We start from the raw sequence: 18286 nt of genomic DNA on the forward strand, positions 1-18286 counted from the left end.
CGCTCACATCCTTAGCATTGTACTGTATATTTAGCTTAGCCCTATAGGTTTAGCTTAGCATCCAGGCCTTTGCTTAACACTGCATCCTTAATGTAGCACGACGACCTAATCGTAGCTGCATATCCTTAGCCTCGTGCTGCATTCTTAGCTTAGCCCTATGGGCTTAGCTTAGCATCTGGGTCTTAGCTTAGCTTCCCTTGTGTTCCACAGATCACAGCAGCCCTGGAGCAGGACGAGCACGCCCGCAAGCAGCGGCTGGCCTACAAGGTGGAGCAGCTCATCGGCGCCATGTCCCTGGAGAGCTGAGGGAGGGAGGGCACCAGCAAACCCCCCCCCCCCAATAAAAAGACTGGACCACACCATCAGCCGCAACCTGCTCAAGACCCAGCTCCCATTACGGCCAGGGAGTTTCACTGACAATGGGCTTTAATTTCCGTAAAAATTACGATAAGTTTCCATTTAAAGGCTATCTCAGCCAGGCTGTGGGGAGCTTGCTGTTCGGGGCTCTTAGGCTATAAATAGTATCAAGATGAAGGGATGGATTTAAAAAAAAATAGAAGGGACACATCAGGAAGCAACTTGGAGGAGGAGAAGAGAGCGGCGAGTGAAGCCAACATGGCAGCCACAGAGGAGAGAGGAGAGGCTCCCTGTCCTTACGCCGCCCGCGTCACTCCCGAGCTGCAGATATCCCGGGTACTTCCGGATTTTATTTTTATATGTGTATATTTTCTTTCTCCGAACTGACTTCCCCATCTCTGTGACGCGGACAGCTGCTGCTCTGTGACTTTGTGCGTGTGCTCCAGTCTAAAGGCGTCACTGGGGGGAGAAAATGGACGTTCCCTTTCGCTTGGCACCTTTTCCCGCACGCCGGATGAGTGGGCGCGATTTCCCAACAGGAGGACCACCGGTGACTGCATCAAGGAGCAAGTAAACAAGAGAAGGAGTCCTACTGAAAGCCGATTGGCTCCTATCGAGCACCTTGTCACGGCTCCAGCCAACGGCTACAGTACGAAAGACAACGACCACCACCGACTTCTTGCTTATCACGAAGCATCTCCAAAAAGACTCCCCTCGACTAAAACGAAGCCATCCCGTCCGTGGGTGTACGTTCCAACTTCACCTTATATGTGAATGTACAAATATGGACACTTTCCTGTCTCCTCGCGTGTAAACAAACGGCTCTTACTTCTGTCACAGAAGGAGCAAGATGAAGTCTAGTCAGTGGCATGAAGTCACACAGTTTATCAGCAAGCTGCTTCCATCCATACCTGGACCGTGTATGATGTTTTATTTTTGCCAAAACACACTGATTTATTTTACTTAATAATAATAATTAGGTTGAATTTGACCGCCTATTTGAAAGTAACATTCCCTGAAGACTGTGATGGCATCGCACAGTCCCATGCGGGTGAGAGGTGGGATTACCCGGCCACAGACTGTAATCCTGCCATGATCTTCCTCTTTTTTTTTCCGTGCTAATGCTCTTGTTGGTTTCTCCACCTCCTTCCTGTTTCAGTAGTGCCATCCCGATCCCTCGCCGGTGGCCCCGTCCACAGTGAAGATCTCAGCCTCTCCAACGGTCCAACAAAGTGCCAAACGATGGTGTCTCTGTGTCAGTCAATGCTTCACGTAGGAGTTGAGTTCTTCGGCGCTAGGTAGGGGTGTACGCAGCCAGGGAGGAGCCGCGAGCCCTCTGTCTCATTTACCATGCCGCAGCACCAGGAAGAACTCATTAGATTGTCTGTAAAATATTTTTTTTGTAGTCTTGGGTTTTTCAATCTGATGGAAAATATCCTGACTGCAAGCATGGCTCATAGAGGTGATTGATGTCAAGGGTAATGCATGGTAACCGGAGTGAGTTTTTTTTTTTTTAAATAATAGTAATAATAATAATAATAATCCTACCCAGAGAAAAATGACCTTCAAGGGGCCAAGGGAAGTTCATTTGATAATTAGGACAGTGGTCTGCTCTGTGGTGTCACCTTATTTGGAACCAGTTAAGAGATTCTACTGCATTCACCTGTTAGCACAGACCGGTACACGCTAGCAGGTATCTTTTACATGAAACAATACTTGAAATTAGTAGGATTAAATAAGCGTGCTGAACTTATGTGGATGGCATTTGTGGGAGTTTTAGGTGCTTATGCTACCCTCAGCCTTAGGCCCAATTTCTGAACGCTTAATGAGTTTGGTACAGAAAACCCATCTGTTCTGCTAGGGTAGGTTTTCACTGTGAAGTCCGACACTCTCCTTTTTCAAGTAATTTCCTCAAAAAGACACTTTTAATGATGAAATGTATGCTTAGAGAGGGAAAAGGACTGAAGGAACCACAGACGTTAGTTAACTGTAGAATCAAAATATTATGTCTGTAGGAGAAGGAGAGAACGCTGCTTGTTGTGCATAAGATGTGTGAGAGAGGGCGGCGTCTTAAAGGGCCACAGACACGCACCGACCACCTGAGCATTGCTAGGTGACCCGGGTAAATGGTGTCTCTGATCCTGTTCTGCTTCCACTTAGCCCATGCACTCCAGCAGAGGAACATACTATCTGTATGTGTCTGTTTGGGTTCTAGTCCATCCTCCTGTTTTTTTTGTCTTTCGTTCCCTGCTCTGCTCTAGCCTGGCACTTAACTGCTCTTGATTCCTCAGTGTCTGTGCTGAGATCGGCAGAATTATTTTTTTTTTAATCATTTTTATGTTACAGTGTTTCTTAAATATAATGCTGGCCTTTCCTGTTAATTGGTCATCTAGCGAAGGAGCCGATTTGAGTACTGTAGGGAGATCTTTTGTTCGACATGAAAGCGTTGCATGGATTGTTACTGTTTTGTCGTTGTGTAGTCCAAAACTTGAAAAACGTAAATGCTTCCGTTCCAATGTGGTCAAAAAGCTACACAATGAGAAAGGTGAATATTTACCCTTTTCGCTGCGTCTTCATGTCTGGAATCGTTACTGTTGGAATAGTTTCTTCCAAACGAGACTTCGGTTCACATCTTTCACTTTGGACACACAGACCGTGGGGCGATTTCCATTCCGACAAAGTGAAAATGGGGAATGTTAACGTCAAATGCTTGAGATTCCACGGCACGGGATTCGATTTTCAAAAACCGTGCCGTTGCTGACGTTCCGCCCGGGATGGCAGGCGTCAATCGTGACGGATGGCGATCCATACACTTTTCAGTTCTCGGATTATGTTTTTCGCTGTCGCTTCTCAAAAGGCACGCAAACAAAAAAAAGGATAAACACCAGATGAATGAAGGAGATGCTTCATTTCGCACTTTTTAATTCCGTATTGTCATCCGCGAAAAAAAAAATCCCAAGAAAGAAATTCCTATCACACAGAGCAGAATCCTTCTGTTTTCTCACTCATTGTAGACACTGGAGTTCTCTATTATAGTAAATGAAAATAATAATGACAACAACGATAATAATAATGGCTGTCTGTTCTTGTTGTTTTATAAAAGTGTTGTGAAAATTGTAAGAGAGTTAAAGTATTTAAAAAAAGTTGTTCTTGTTTTTTATTTTTTTGGTTTTGTTATAATATTATTGTGTACCTATTGTAAATATGAAGCACACCTATTTTGCAAGCCAAGGATTCACTTTGTACTGTTGTTATATATAAATAAACTTTACTGGTTAAAAAAAAACAATGCATGGAGTTCCAGAATGAGTAGGTAAATGATCTCATGCTTCACTAAGAGACGCCTTCCTTATTTGGTATAATTGTTAACAGGGACACTAATTGCTTGTTCATTACTGTGACAGAAGAGCAGGAAATACCTTTCTTAGTTCAGTAAATATTACAAAATGAACTCAAGCCATGGATGGAAAAGTCTGCTGGTTTGGTAACATCTACTGATCAGTTACCAGTCTACAACTGCAGCTACTAATGCCTTGATATCAGAATAATGACTGTAATTTGGGTGCTTGAGGCCGTGGACTGGTCAGGGTCCGTGGGCAGGCAGACATGACACACTATGAAGTGTCGGTGAATAGCACAGACCGGGCCCCAGGCGACTGTCAAACTCCCAAAAGGATGACTATTTCCAGGAAAGTAGCTCAAGCAAAGGGGCTATCGGTGGAAACAGCTGAGCTAGCCCGGCCATATCCCTGCCCTTGCCCAGGGTGGAGCGGCCTCGCTTAGCCTCCATCGGCGGAAGGCGGCTGTTTATCATGGCTAATCCTGGTCGATCTCAGGGGACGCTTTTTAAAGCCCCGTCATCGATGTGCACCCGTATTCGGGGCCCCGCGGTAATAAGATAACCGATGTTGCTAATATCCGAAAGTGCTGCCATCCATCTTGGCACGGGAACATCCACCGTGCTCTCCCATGCTAATCTTGTCGACCGCATTAGCATATCGGCTGGCTAATGGGCACGCCGGCGCGGAGAACCGGGCCCCTGGAGCTGTGCTTACAGGTCAAGGGCAACCACCGCTTTTTTTTGGCTGACTTCTTGTTACCAATTAGGATAATTGAAATCTATTTCAGTATTTAGATGATTTAGCTGTCCTATAAACCTAAAAATGTGTGTGCTCGCATGCCACCTTTATCATGTCGTAAAACTCAATTTTAGCTATTTAGCACGAAAAGTACAAATGCCAAAAATATTACACTTTCTGGAAAAAAAACAGATCCATAAATGATTGTATGACTGGAAAGTGCTGCACTCTGATTGGATAAAGTATGTTGGAAAATGATCAATCAATCAGCAGATTGGATTTTATGATGATTACAAAACCGGCAGGCTGGACAGACCCGTGTCGTGGGCTGGAACTTTGAGACCCCTGCAGAGGACTTTAAAACTTCCCATTATTGGTATTTAAATATGGCCTCTAGTGACCGTGTGCTCCATCCTGAAAGCCTCCTGGATTACCACCTAATGTCTGTCAGAGCAGCCTCTCCCTGGGTCTCTGCCATAGGCCGAAATGGAGCTGGTAACTAATTATGCTGTAATCCGTCTATGCTCTTGCTGAACTTTATGGTCCAGTTAGTGTCATATATCACAGCAGGTCTCCAGCGGGAAAAAAAAAAAAAAAAGCTCAGAGGGACATTTACATCCCGTATTAATTGTAACCCATTACCTTGGCCTAATTAGTTCAATTTGTAGTCAATCATGCAGCATGGGGTTCCGGATGGTGCAGAACTTTGAGAATAAAAAGATCAGAACATCGTTTCATCAGGTATGAAGCAGAGAGCTTCTATTTGAAGATATACGCTCTCCTTTTTCTGTAAGATTATTGCTTGTTGCATATGTTTAAATATTTACAGTTTTTATGGAAAATACAGTAGGTTCGGCTCTGACTGAGTAGGCATCCTTCCTCAAAAATGAAGGTATAATGGAAACAGGGACAGAACAATAAGTTCTGTTTGCATGACAGATACATCCATCCACCATGACCACTTATCAAATGCAGGGTTGCTGTGTGCCTGGATCCAGTCCTAAGAAACCACGAGAGGGGGGTGGCCAGTCAGTCAGAGGACATACTATCACTCACACACACCCACACACACACACATGTAAGGACTCTCCATTAATTTCTATGGGGAAAACTCTAATCCCAACATCATGACCTTAATGCCTATTGAGCCCTAACCTTAACCATACTGTAAGTCACCAAACCAAATAAGTGGTTCTTGGCATTTTTAGTTTTATGGTTGCTTTCACAGATCTCTGGGGGGACCTGAAAAATGGTCCCCACGATGTAATATAAACATAATCCACACAGACACGCACACACAGTTGACAGGATTCCATGTGCATGGTCAGGACATTTAGCTAGCTGCACTGGAGCATTTTTCAGGAAGGTTAGGGCCCTGCTGGACAGGTGTGGCTATTCTGCCTAGGAGCAGATTCCAACCGGCACCCGTTCGATCACAAGCATTGCGGCCTGACCCACCGAGCCACAAACGGACAATGGCGGTTCTGCCAAAACAGCTCTGTGGAAGGTGGGAGGAACCCAGAACAGGCATGGATAGGGAGAGCACGCAAACGTCAAACCACAAACTGGCAGCAGATACCAATGTGTGCGAGGCGTGAGGCGTGAGGCATGGCCACCCGCTGACGCACCATGTCACCGCGGGTTACCGAGATAACGATGCTAATGCTCTTGATTACAGGTTCTATTTATACTTGCAGCTCAGCACCAAAGAAAAATGCAGTGATTGCCGTGTATAAGCGCCAGTCAGTATAGGTACAGAATAGGCCTCGGATCCTATTCCAGGAGAGGTACACTGTGGTTGGGGTGCCAGTCCAAAACAGTGCACATAAACGTACAAACTACAGGGAACTTAAAGAACCAATTAACCTAGCTACAGGTTCTCGGACGGCTGATATTACCTACATATCATGCGAAAGCTGCATTCATAACCTCAACCATGGAGCCAGCAGAGCTACTTGATTGCCTGAATAAAATATAGTTAATTGAGTAATAAACTGATCTGACTCCTGTACTATAATCAGCCTCAGTATATCATTATATCATGATGCAGTCCTTGGTATGCCCTTAGGGAAAGTCAAGTTTGTGTTTAAATGTGGATCCAGGTTAATGTTCGCAGTGAGAGAGACTGTCCTCCTGTGCACCTATGTCAGATATCTCCTTGAGAGTCCATGAGAGTAGCCAGAAACCCCCCCACCCCCCACCCCATCCTGCCTCGGCCCAACACAAACAGTAATAAAGCAACTGTGCTTACATATAAAATATTTTTCGCGTGCATCTGTCCTAAACATCTTTTGAACACGTCCCAATCATCTAGCATACCTGCTACATCCTTCCGAGGTACCTGCACCAATCATCTGGTGTACCTGCCCCATCCATCCAGTGTACCTGCCCCATCATCTCACTTTTTAATCAGTTCTTCCAACCTGCCTTCCATGTTAGAGGACCAAGGTGAACCATGTTTCAGTTTCACTGAACTATAACTGAATAATGGAGCCTAGGGTCCATCCCTAACCCACCAAAAATATGAAGTGAGAACATAAGGGAGACGCAGCCGGTGGCCTGATGGGCTGCACTCACATGCGACGGACCCTCCACAGCCACAGTTAGCAGCCTCTCCTGGGCTCTCACACCCCCCACATGTCAGGCAGGACCCCCAGTTGCAACAGCCTCCCTGATGGGTTAATTTTCTGGACTCCTTCTCCCGTGGTCCCCCCACCACTGCTGTCATCTGCTCCATCGCCTCCATCCTGGTTACTGCTGGGGGAGACACATGGTCAGCTCTTTAGGCTCAACCCTTCCTTGACATGCATGATCCCTGGCTGGTGATTATGTGTATCAAGCTGAGACAGGGGCAATTCTAGGATTTTTTTTAAGGTGGGTGGGGGGGGGCATGAGAGAGTCCATAACTCATACAGAGGGGGCAACCTTATCATTAGCCAATAGCATGCTTTATACAGGTGAGTGACCACAGAGGGGGCACTTGGGGGCCGCTGTCCAAAGCCCAGAGCCACTTTTAGGTGCCCCTCAGGATTTACAACATAACCCATTTAAACCATGCAGGCATTCCTCTGGTGCCTAAGGTAAGGCCTGGGCACACTATGGGTGCAGTCAGCCTGACTTGCTATGGTGGAACGAAGGGCTATCAAACAACCTTTCAAGCTGCACTCTGTCAGCCTACTTTCACCAGTGCAGCAAGCGACTGAAGCGAACTTGGCCGTCTTTACTGGGGTAATCTTTAAAGGCTTTGTAGGATGGGTGATGGTGGCATTTAGCGACATTATGCTTTGGCATTGGGCCATAGCGGCAGGCAGACATCTGGGCAGCTATAGGATACCATGTGTCTCCCTGCTCCTCAGCCACCTGCAGGCCAGAACGTACCAACGCTGATGTGTCTTTCCACAGCACCGGTCAGGTGCAGGTGAGGGGCCTCTCTCCACACTTGTCTGCCGAAGCTCCATTTGCACCCCCCATCCCCCAGGCTCAATCGGGGGCCAATCAGAACATCTCTAGTCTCTGGGCTCCCACCCAATGGATGATAATCATTTCAGACTTGCATCATTCCTCATACTAACCCCCAAAAGTAAAAAAAAAAAAATCCTTAGCCTGCACCTTCCTTCAAAACAACTAGGCCAAAAATGATCTGTTTCGGACAAACCGCATATTTCCCAGAAAAGGTCATTGGTATACGTTGCATCAGACTATAACAGATCTGGGCCTGGACCCCCAGAGGTGCTGAGACGCTGAGCAGGTGAGCTTCCAGTCAGGTGAGACTTCCCAGGTGATGAAATCCAGGAAGCCTGGCAGTAATACCTCAACTGGCGTGTTCATCAGAGCCGCCGTGGAAAGCCAGCGCTGTGGATTTTAATCCCGTGGGCCTCATTTTCTCCGTAGTGTCCCAGATTCTGTCAATACTCACACTAATGGAAAGGAAAGGCTCTCCTCTGAGTGGATCGCCCGATTCCTCCAGGAAAAGCCTCACGGAAAATCTCTTTCTCGTTTCCGAGAGTTTCAGCTATATGCGAGTTTGTGGTGCGAGAGCTCGGTCCTGATGCAGTTTCCACAGGAGATGCCGTTAAATCTCCCAGTCTGTGCTCATTATAAATCCCCTACCTGCATTTTCTTCAGCCGTGTTCAATCACTTACAAATGTATCCATTTAGCTAAGTAAAGAGGCGCAGCGTGCATCCTGTCCCTATTAATTTATGTTGATCTCGAAGGCAGGCGTCTGCATCCGCCGGGTGCAAATGCAGATCTCCCCCAATCCCAGAGAGAGCAGAGACCTTTTTCTACCTCCCACCTTTCCCTCTCTCCAGCTCTCTGCTCTCATGAATCCATTGTCCGGCTCCGAACGTGCCCGGGGTAGCAAGGGCAGGCTTTAGGCGCAGAGCTTTGAGAATTATTTAAGGCTGGAGTTACTGTGGCATGAATATTTGATGGGGAAGACCTCGGTGCCTCTGCGAGCCCCCAGCGCAACACATCAGAGGAAACCTGGGGTAAGAATCTCAACCCCCTCCTCCCCACCTCAACACACACTTAGCAACAGATCCTCTCAATATTTTTACTTGACAACAATGTAGCGCAAGCACGCAATGTCAAGAGCGGCTCGGAGGGACGTCTGTGAGAGCAAAGACACCCTCACTACGTGTAGCATTCAACCACCGTGCTGGTTTCCGATTCGCGTGTCTAGAGAACTGAAATAGCTGGAGGTCAGGCTAGCGTCTAACTGCCTGTAGCCCCTTCCTGAGGTCTTAAAAGTATGGTCCTATAACTCCCAAGCACGTTTAAGAAGGTTCCAAGCTCACCGATGATGCAGGAGCCACGTGCTCCATCGCACGCCTCCCCCCGGCCGCTTCACTGAGTCTGACTCCAACCGTTGGAGCTTTAAACCTTGCAGAAAGACAGAAATAATCACAGATGACAAAAAGACCCATCGCTTTTCTCATCCGACAGAACCCAGTGCCTTCTCGTTCAGATAAAACAATATTTAGGACATGCAAAACAAAGAAAAATGACCTTATTGTGCTGCAGTCATGCCACAGTGCCTTGAACTGGAAGCATTCTTAATTTGAAAAGGAGTAATAACAAAACCATTGAAAATATGCATAAAGAAGGCTTACAGGACCAAGGCTGAAGTTGGATTAAGAAACATTTATTCTTCTTCTTCCACGCAATCCCACTTGGAGGCAGAAAGGAGCAGGTCAATAGGATTGTTTCAAAGCTCAGCCTTTGACTATGATATGCCGCGGGGCCAAAACTCTGTGTCGTGCTGCCATCTAGTGGCCATATCAAGAATTATGCGCGATTCTTTTATTTTAGAAAGAGCTCCGTGAAGCAAGTTATGGCTTTCTCACAAATGCATGCAGTTAAAAAAAACACCGAAACTCCATATATAAATCGCATACACAGCACCGAAAACGGTTATCTCATCCTGTGAAACTTCACACCCCCATTGAACAATGAAAATTTTGACGAATAAAAGCCCCAGAGCTCTAATAAAGCAATACACAAACCATACGTCAGTAGCTTACGCTAAACTGACGTTTGCCCACGTCTCTGGGAAAACTTGTAGTTTTGGAGTACCTATGAATATATGCAAAATATTAGGGGACATCTCCGGATTCTAAATGTAACGATGAACAAGCATTAAACCAGTATATCCTATACCGTAAAAGTACAAAAAAAACGAAAATGATTATTGCCTCTCGTTTATATGTGGCTACATGTGTTCACGTGGCATGCAATGAGTCAAGCAACGGGAGCAAAACTACCTGGTATAGTCGCTGCCCCCCTGACTTGCGCCTCTGCATCTCTCCAAGCCACACCCATCTCCTACTGACGTGTCGCTGTAGGTTGTCACTGTAAACATCCCAACAGCATTCTGGGAAAAAAAAAAAACTGACTGCTTGGACAAAGGGAAAAAAATTGCTGAAAATGTATGTGTGACGAGCCTCAGATGACAGTGTATGGTGAGAGCTCATGTTTTCCATCCCAAATGGCAGTACGTGAGGTTTTTTGCTGGCTCCCAGTTTTAGGGCTGGAAGAGACAATGGTGAACATGTCCAGGACAACAAGCGGACGGGCTGTTCTTTATGGGCCAAGCGCGGCATGGCGGTGCAGCCCCGCGTCCTGGCCGATGGCTGCACACATTGCAGTGCTTCCTCCCAGCTGGCCGGGGACGTCCACTGTGGCTCCGTGGCCAAAAAGCCATCACCCACGTCTCCTGGTCCAAGCTCAACCCTTCCCGGTCCGGAAAGCGATACTCCGGCAAAGTCTCCGGCTCAGGGATGGAGTTTCTGAACGTTAGAGTTGTGCATGAGAGCTTTGTGGCTACACCCATGCAGTGAGGGATGCTGGGAATTCAATGCTGACTCCCACAAAAATATTCTTCAGTGGTAAGTATTGTTTTATATTTATTTAGCAAACGCTTTTGTCTGAAGTGACATACAAATGAGGATTAGAGAGAGAGCAAGGCCTACCACTGTTCTGAGATCAGTTGGGATTAAGGGCCTTACTTAAGGGGTCAGTAGTGACAACACTCTGCCAGCCACAGGCTTTGAACCAGCAACCTTCCAACCACGGGCACAGAGCCACACAAAGGCACAATTTCCCTTAAAGGTCTGTCTTACATTCTCTGCATATCCAGCTTTTTTGTCAGCTGCAGTTGTGTGGCTCAGTGGGTTACGCCTCTGTGATTGGAAGGTTGCTGGTTTGAATCCCTTCCATAACCGGATAGTGGCATGTGTATTGGGCCTTTCAGCCAGACCCTTAATCACCACATTGCTCCCCCCCCCCAAAAAAAAAATGTTCTTGGGGTACTGGATGAATTATTGACCCCCGTCCTTCACTCTCAACTGCATATATACATCAAAAAAGGAGAGAAAATCTGTAAAAATTAAAGAGTTCTAGGATACTCGTGCAAATGGAAATTAAGCCTTATTTCAGTTAAAGGTATGATTCCCTTTGGTAGCACTAATTTAATGTTTAGCCCTTTGTCGTCTGGCTGTTCCTCAGCCTGCACCTCCATCTGCACCCCTGCCCTCCTCTTGTTTTCGTACCATATGTGCTCTACGGTTCCGCTGTTCCCCAGTGCCTGTTCTCCGAGGCCTTTAATGACCTCTTTTACAAACACAGGCTCTGAGAATCCCATCCATCTTCCGGCTCCGCTTGCCCCCGGATGGGGTCGCGGCGGGCTCTGAGGATCTCACGGACAATTAAGCGATTTTGAGTTTGCCCAGGTAAAGGGCCTGAGGCGAGTCGAGCGTGGCAGTTACACGCTTGTGTTTACATATTCCCCCCTCCCCCCCCCCCCCGAGTGTAAACAATGTAAAAGTGCTGTGGGAAGCGCGTGGGATTCTGATGAAGTGTTATCTGCTGTTACAATTCGAAAGTCAACACCCAAGGCCGGGTGTCGTTTGGCAAAACGACCTTTGATCTTCGTATTTGTGATACCACTCAGGGCCATGCATATAAATGCTGTGGAAATATTTCCAGCATAGAGACCATTGAGCAAAAATTATCCAAAGCTTTGATTGGATCCGAATCAGAACTATATCCGCCGCATACAGCCCTAATACAGGGAATTTGTTTTGATGTAATTGGTCACGTTAAGGTCAAATATAGCAAATTCCAAAAAATATATAACATAAAGAAGCAAGATAGAGCAAAAAAAACACCCATCAACCAAGAGTATATACAAGTACGGAAACAAGACATTTGGATGAGGCGCAATAGGACACAACACTGGGATAGTCCAGTGCAAAGTACAACACAGACACATGGTGTTAACAGAACAGCAAAGGAATGAGAAAAAATATTACACCTAGAGACAGCGGTATAAATAAAAAATAATAATCTTTAAAAACGGTACGAGCCAAATGAAAGCTCTCCCAAGTCCACATCCAGGGGTGACATTTTATCAGCGGCATCTGGATTTGTGATTAATCTCCCCAGTTTCCTCAGCCAAGCACCCAAACACAGGAAGATGAGGCCACGCCTTCGCCGAGCAGCATCTCTGATTCATGGCGTGCGGCCGAAAGTTCACATCCCAGTGTGCCGCGAGCGGGCGTGCTCTCTGAGGCGTGCGGGGGTCGTGACGGGGAGCGGTGTCACGAGGCCTTTCCATCCCAGACTCCACACTAGGCAAAGCTCCAAGTGTGAGAAGCGGAGGGCCGGTACGGTCGGGGTTCCAATCCCACCCCTATCTTTGTGGAGCTTTTATATTCATCCTGTGTTGTGCACTGACAGTCTGACAGTTATGTGAACAGGCATTTATTGGCTCGGTCATCTCTGGAAGCTCTGCCTCACTACATTTCTGCTTAGCTGGCTCCTTGATGACTCTACACTCGTGACGAACTATCTGCTTCGCTGGTATGTCACTCTGGAAAAAAGTGTCTGCCGATTCAGTGGTTCTCAACTAATTTAGCCCTAGGGCTCACATTTTTCTGTGGTCATTAGGTCACAACCCAAATTAAAAAATTTTTTTATCCAAATTTAATTCACAAAAAATGAAAAGTGCAGTAATAGTAAATAGAATATAGTGAATATCAGTAGCACAAGGCTTCCAAGCGTCCTTAGTTCTGATACCGACCATTATAATGCATTATGAATGTATCTTTAGTGCATTTTAGATGAGAACTGCATTGGAGCTCATGAAGACGACTGTCAAAGATGCTGTAATGCTTTATTAATTCTCATCCCTGCCAGTTTTATGCATTACAGATTACAGCTTCAAGTAAAGCGTTAAGAAAATTTATAAAAAAAAAAAAAAAAAAGAATAATAACCACCAAGCAGTTTTGGTTTGCGACCCAACAATTGAGAAATAGTTTGCTAAATCGATGTACATCTCTACCCTGCCTGTAGCATGAGCGCATGCCTGTGCACGTGTGCCTCCCGGCGGACTGGTGTCCCACCCAGACAGCCCCCCGCCTTGCACCCTCAGCTCCCCAAAATAGGTGACCCTGTACAGTGTGAAGACAGGCGGATGTGAAAAGCAGTGAAACCCAGCAGCGGTGACAGGAACAAAGAGTCATTCATTTGTAAATTTCCTTCCGAAGAGCACGGCCGCCTCTCTTAGCGTGTCCGCCCGCTGCTTGCATGTCGCTTTGCACGTGTCCGTGTTTGTCTAGCTCTGCCACATATGTGCGGACAGCCATGCAAAATGGAACAGCTGCGGCGGGCGCTGGAGGACAACAGGACCTATGATGCCTGGCGTCTGACGGCTGAGGCCCTCCACTGTCGGCTTCCTGGATTTTAATGACCCGCTCCACCAAACCCCTTCCTCCTCGTCCACCTCCCTCGCCCCCCAACCTGGCACGAATATGGCCAGACACCCGACCCCTCAAATCGACGAGCTCGTCCCTCTCCAGGTCCGCCGCCGTTTTCGGAAACCACCTCCGGGGGGCGGCGGTAAGGCATTCATAATAACCAGCGACTCTCACCTTAAATCACTTCAAGATGGCTTCCCCCGGGAATGGCGGCCGGCCAGCCACAGGCTGCAGAAAGCGGCCTCCTTCAGCCACCTGCATGGCGGGAAAGGAGGGACCGGGGTTGAAGGGGAGTTCAGATCCATCCAGGGTTGACTGGCGGGGGCGGCTTTGACGGGGGAGTGACGTGTGCGTGCGCCCATGTCGGTGTGTGTATAGCTGTCGTGTTCGTGTGTTTAGCTGTGTTGGTCTTATTAACGACCCGGGTGCACCCCACTTAGAGGGTAGTGTTAAGAAGGAACATCTGGAGGGGGGAGACAGCAGGAGAAGCAATTTCACACTGAGGAAGATGTGACGTGATGGAAGGCGGCCATTAATCGCGGGCCTGCTTACTGTACGCGACGATGAAAGCCTTTTGATGTGTCTAGTTTCCTTTTTCTTCTTCCAAGTCTCATATCATGCGAAGCTTAGAGGTAGACTACAGCAGAATGGCATGCTGGGGGCTGCCGGCCTAAAGCATTGCATAAGGCTATAGCGGGGACACGCTTGACGTTACTATGGTCTTTTTTTAAAGTCTATCCCAGCACCCTTTGTAATGTTTTCATGCTGCAGAGAGAAACCCGTCGAACTTTTACCTTCGCCACCCCCTCCCCTGGTGCCCGCCCATGAAAATATTATCACTGGTGCCTCCACCAAAAATCTTGGATTGAGCGTTCAGGTCTCAAGACAACAGAGATGACAGAGACAACAGACCATGCCAATATGGGCGACATGTGAGACGGGCATGAACGCTCGGGTGTTTGGGTGGTGCTATTCAGCCCCCCTCCTGCTTTTTTTGGGTCCCACCCCATCCTCATTAAAAGGTTGCAGACGCGGCCGCCAACTCGCTCGCCGACCGTCTGCCTCAGGGCGTCGGATCCTGTTTCCTATGTGTGTTTTTTCTCTTGCAGGGTGTCATTTCAGTGGCCATAGCGCTACGGTGACATCATGTCCAAAGCTTGCGAACCTGCGGCGGGAAATACAATCGCGCCGGCGTGACGTAGCACGCGCATTAGCGTGGTATGTGCTCAGGAGATGGATGCGGGGATAGGGGGGTGAAGCCGGAAATCCGCCCACACCCATGACAGAAGCTAACCCCAGGCCCCCACCTCCAGGGCCGCTGTCCATATCTGGGTCCCCTGAAACATTCAGGGTTTCCACCCCATTTACAGCACCCCCCATGGAGGACGATAAAGACTGCGTTCCACACTGCGTTCCGCACTGCGTTCCACACTGCGTTCCACACTATGGGCCTTGTTTTCGCTCTTCCCCATTGGTCAGAAACAGGCCAGATCCAGATTCGTCCTGCTTAGGAGGACCCCCACCGCTCTGCCCGGGGACACTATATCCTGTGTGTGTGTGAGGGCGTGTGTGTGTGTGGGGGGAGAGGGGGTGGTGGTTCCTGTCCCAACCCTGGTTTCTGCATGCCAGTGTTTCCTGTATTTGGGGGTGGGGCTGCCAGTCGGTCAGAGCAGAATGACAGGAAACCGGCGGCCCCTTGGAATGGAGAGGGCAGGGCAAGGTGATGGACGCCAGGCTACGGATATCTCTTACTTAATGCTGCTTCCTGGGACAAGGGAGGCTGTCTTTTGGATAGTGCAGTTGGGTCAAAACATCTCAGCATTAAGGAAACACACAGAGGGATTCCCCCCAGTCTGGACCCCTTCTGAGGCTGGGCGTGCCTTTCTATAAATCGCTACCCCGCAGTTCACCTTTAGCCGATAACGTTTAAAAAAACCCAGTGTATCTTCACTGGTGTTTGTATCTGAGCTAAAATTACAGCACATGTCATGGCGTGGTGCAGCTCTGTCATCTATATAAAAGCCAGGAGGCGAGCAGACACACCTCCACCACCTTCTAAAGGCCGGGATGTGTCATGATTACAGACTCGGGACTGAAATGGCTCAGCCGACCAAACCTGCCGTCAAAACCCCCCCCCACACAACCTTCCCAAACTGGGCCTGGCGCGGGTTTCAGAACAGTGTAGGAGAACTGGCCTAAAAATCACCACCTTCAGGAGTGTGGTGTTTGGCTCAGTGCGTTAGGCCTCGGAAGGTTGCCAGTTTGAATCCCATTATCAGCAGAATAGTTACTTCTCCATTGGGCCCTTGAACAAGGTCCTTAACCCCACCAGAATGCTCAGGGGGTGCCGGATAAACGACTTTTCTCAGCAGTATTACTACTCAACCATGTAGGACAGAATTTGCTATTGTAGGAGACACGACTTAATGATAAATGAAAATGTCTATTTGTAGGGGGAATGAATGAATGTTTAATTAAATATTGGGGTGGTAGATGTCGTCCCTCTTCCCCAGGTCCTACGCCCCTGTATGTGTGTTTCGAAGGAGAACATGATGGGATACAGTATGTGAAAAGAAGCATTCCTGTGTACCTGACCTTGTCCAATAAAGCTTTGTTTCCCTTCACATGTGGCGCAAGACCGACCCCCTTCCAGCTGTTGGCCATGGCGCACGAATGGAAAGAAGCTTCAACACGTGAGATCGCGTCGCCGTGAATTACGGCCGCAAGGCAGATGTACAACAGCCTGCGGAAACCGACACTAGGCTGGGGGGCAGGGTGGGGGGCCAAAAGCCACATTAACAGCTGGCCTCCCTAATCTCTGACGTGCAGGAGAAGTTAGCTTGCATGTTTCAGTGTGGAAATAAAACCACAACACCGGAAACATAGGATATTATGGGGGGGGGGGGGGGGGGTGGCGATGAGATTTCTTAAGCAGCCTGCACTCTGTGGCGCGTGGTGAGTAACTGACAGGTCCTTTATATAACCTACGCATTTCAAGCGGAGATCCATGTGTCAGTCATGCCCCTATCCTGTCCAGACCCAGCTGCCCCCTGACACCACCCCTCCCTCCAAAAAATAAACAAGGTCAAAGGGATCAAGTGCTGCGGAGACTCCCCAGCCCCACCCGTCCAGCCCCCAGTTCCCGAGACACCGTTACAATGTCCACGAAACGCTCCTGAAGAAAGAGAGGCCTTTGTGGCCGGGCCCGGCGGTGCTCACAGATTAAACAAAGCCAACACATCCAGACAGGCTAATGACGGCCGCTTTCCCGCTGTGTTTCCTTGCGTGGGGGAGTCTGAACCCGAATCGAGTCCGAACCCATGATCAACTGGTGGGAAGCGTAAGCGAGACAGGGAGGAACCAGCAAGAAATCAACCACCCACTATAATCGGAGACAGTAACCAGAAACATGCATAGTGTGCGTGAACACGCATGATTGAATGTCTGAGGTGAGGGGAGCTTGGAAGGGGTATCCCATGTTCAGCCCCCAGCCCCTGACCCTCTCCCTCTGCTGCTCCAGCACCAGCCAATGCCTAAAACTCTGCTTCTACCTTTGCTCAGACTCTGAGGCAGCAGCATCAGTCACACCCTGGGACCAGTAAAGACTCCCCCAGTCGCCCCGGCTCTTCCAGTATCCAAACACACTGCACTTTGTAGTCATTCGCACACAGTACTCTTATACAGAAATGTTTAGCATTTCAATTGTGTTCTTTAGTTTTACGGTGAAGAGTTTCTCTGGTGCGTCTTGTAATATTGTCCTATATTCCATGTTTGGCACCGAGCGGCACCCACTTCTGGAACATTTATGCATACTGGCGATAAAGGTTCCTCAATATCGGCAGAGATACAACTGATCGACCGCGACTGAAATGATTCCTCACTACAGCGGTAACTACACCACGACCGAGATAGCGCTGCTCTAAAATTACTGACTGGATCAGCTCAGGTTAGGTTACCAATAAATAAGTATAAAAATACACAAAATAAATTAATAAAGTACACTTAAAAAAAATGAGTTCATTAAGTGAGTTTCACATTTTGTATTAACATTCCTTCGCTGTTTTGTCTATTCTGATCGGGCACGTAAACAGCTTTGAAACTCTAAGAAAATAAAAATGATTTTTAAAAAATGACCAAGAATCTGATATGGTGCAGTTAGGTCTATTTTTGCATAATGCCTTTTTTTAATAGTGAACTGGATAATAGTGAACACTGCCTGCATTGTCTTCATGCACGAGGGGGAAGATGCAGTAAGGTTGAAGCTGGGGGCTCCACTTTAATAAGGGCCAGTCCATCCTCTTCCCTCCCAGGGAGACTGAAAGGAAGCGATTATTCATCCCCGAGCAAAACTATAAACATCTGAGCATGAGAGGAGCGAACACTAATGCGCTACTTCTCTCACAGTCCACTGCAGATTTTTACATAAATTATTCAAGAAACACAGGAAAAACAAAGTGAAATTACTGAATGTTAACAAGACATTGTCCGTTTTGTAAGTGCACTGGGTTAAACTGGGCACATTCTCTTAAACTGACTTTGACTTGCACAGAAGTTCATGATCCGTTTCTAGGATGAGGGATCTCCTAC

At 47.7% G+C, this 18286-nt stretch overlaps 1 protein-coding gene across 1 annotated transcript in view; it reads left to right on the forward strand.

The window, feature by feature from the left end:
* LOC125744847 (plexin-A2-like) overlaps positions 1-3688 on the forward strand; it is a 96620-nt gene extending 92932 nt beyond the window's left edge. Inside the window, exon 31 of the mRNA XM_049017125.1 lies at positions 211-3688. Coding sequence (XP_048873082.1) covers positions 211-306 — 96 coding nt within the window. The 3' untranslated portion in view covers positions 307-3688. The remainder of the gene's footprint in view (positions 1-210) is intronic.
* The last annotated feature ends 14598 nt before the right edge of the window (positions 3689-18286 follow it).

Source organism: Brienomyrus brachyistius, chromosome 6 (genome assembly GCF_023856365.1).
Source record: "Brienomyrus brachyistius isolate T26 chromosome 6, BBRACH_0.4, whole genome shotgun sequence".
Classification (NCBI taxonomy): Eukaryota; Metazoa; Chordata; class Actinopteri; order Osteoglossiformes; family Mormyridae; genus Brienomyrus; species Brienomyrus brachyistius.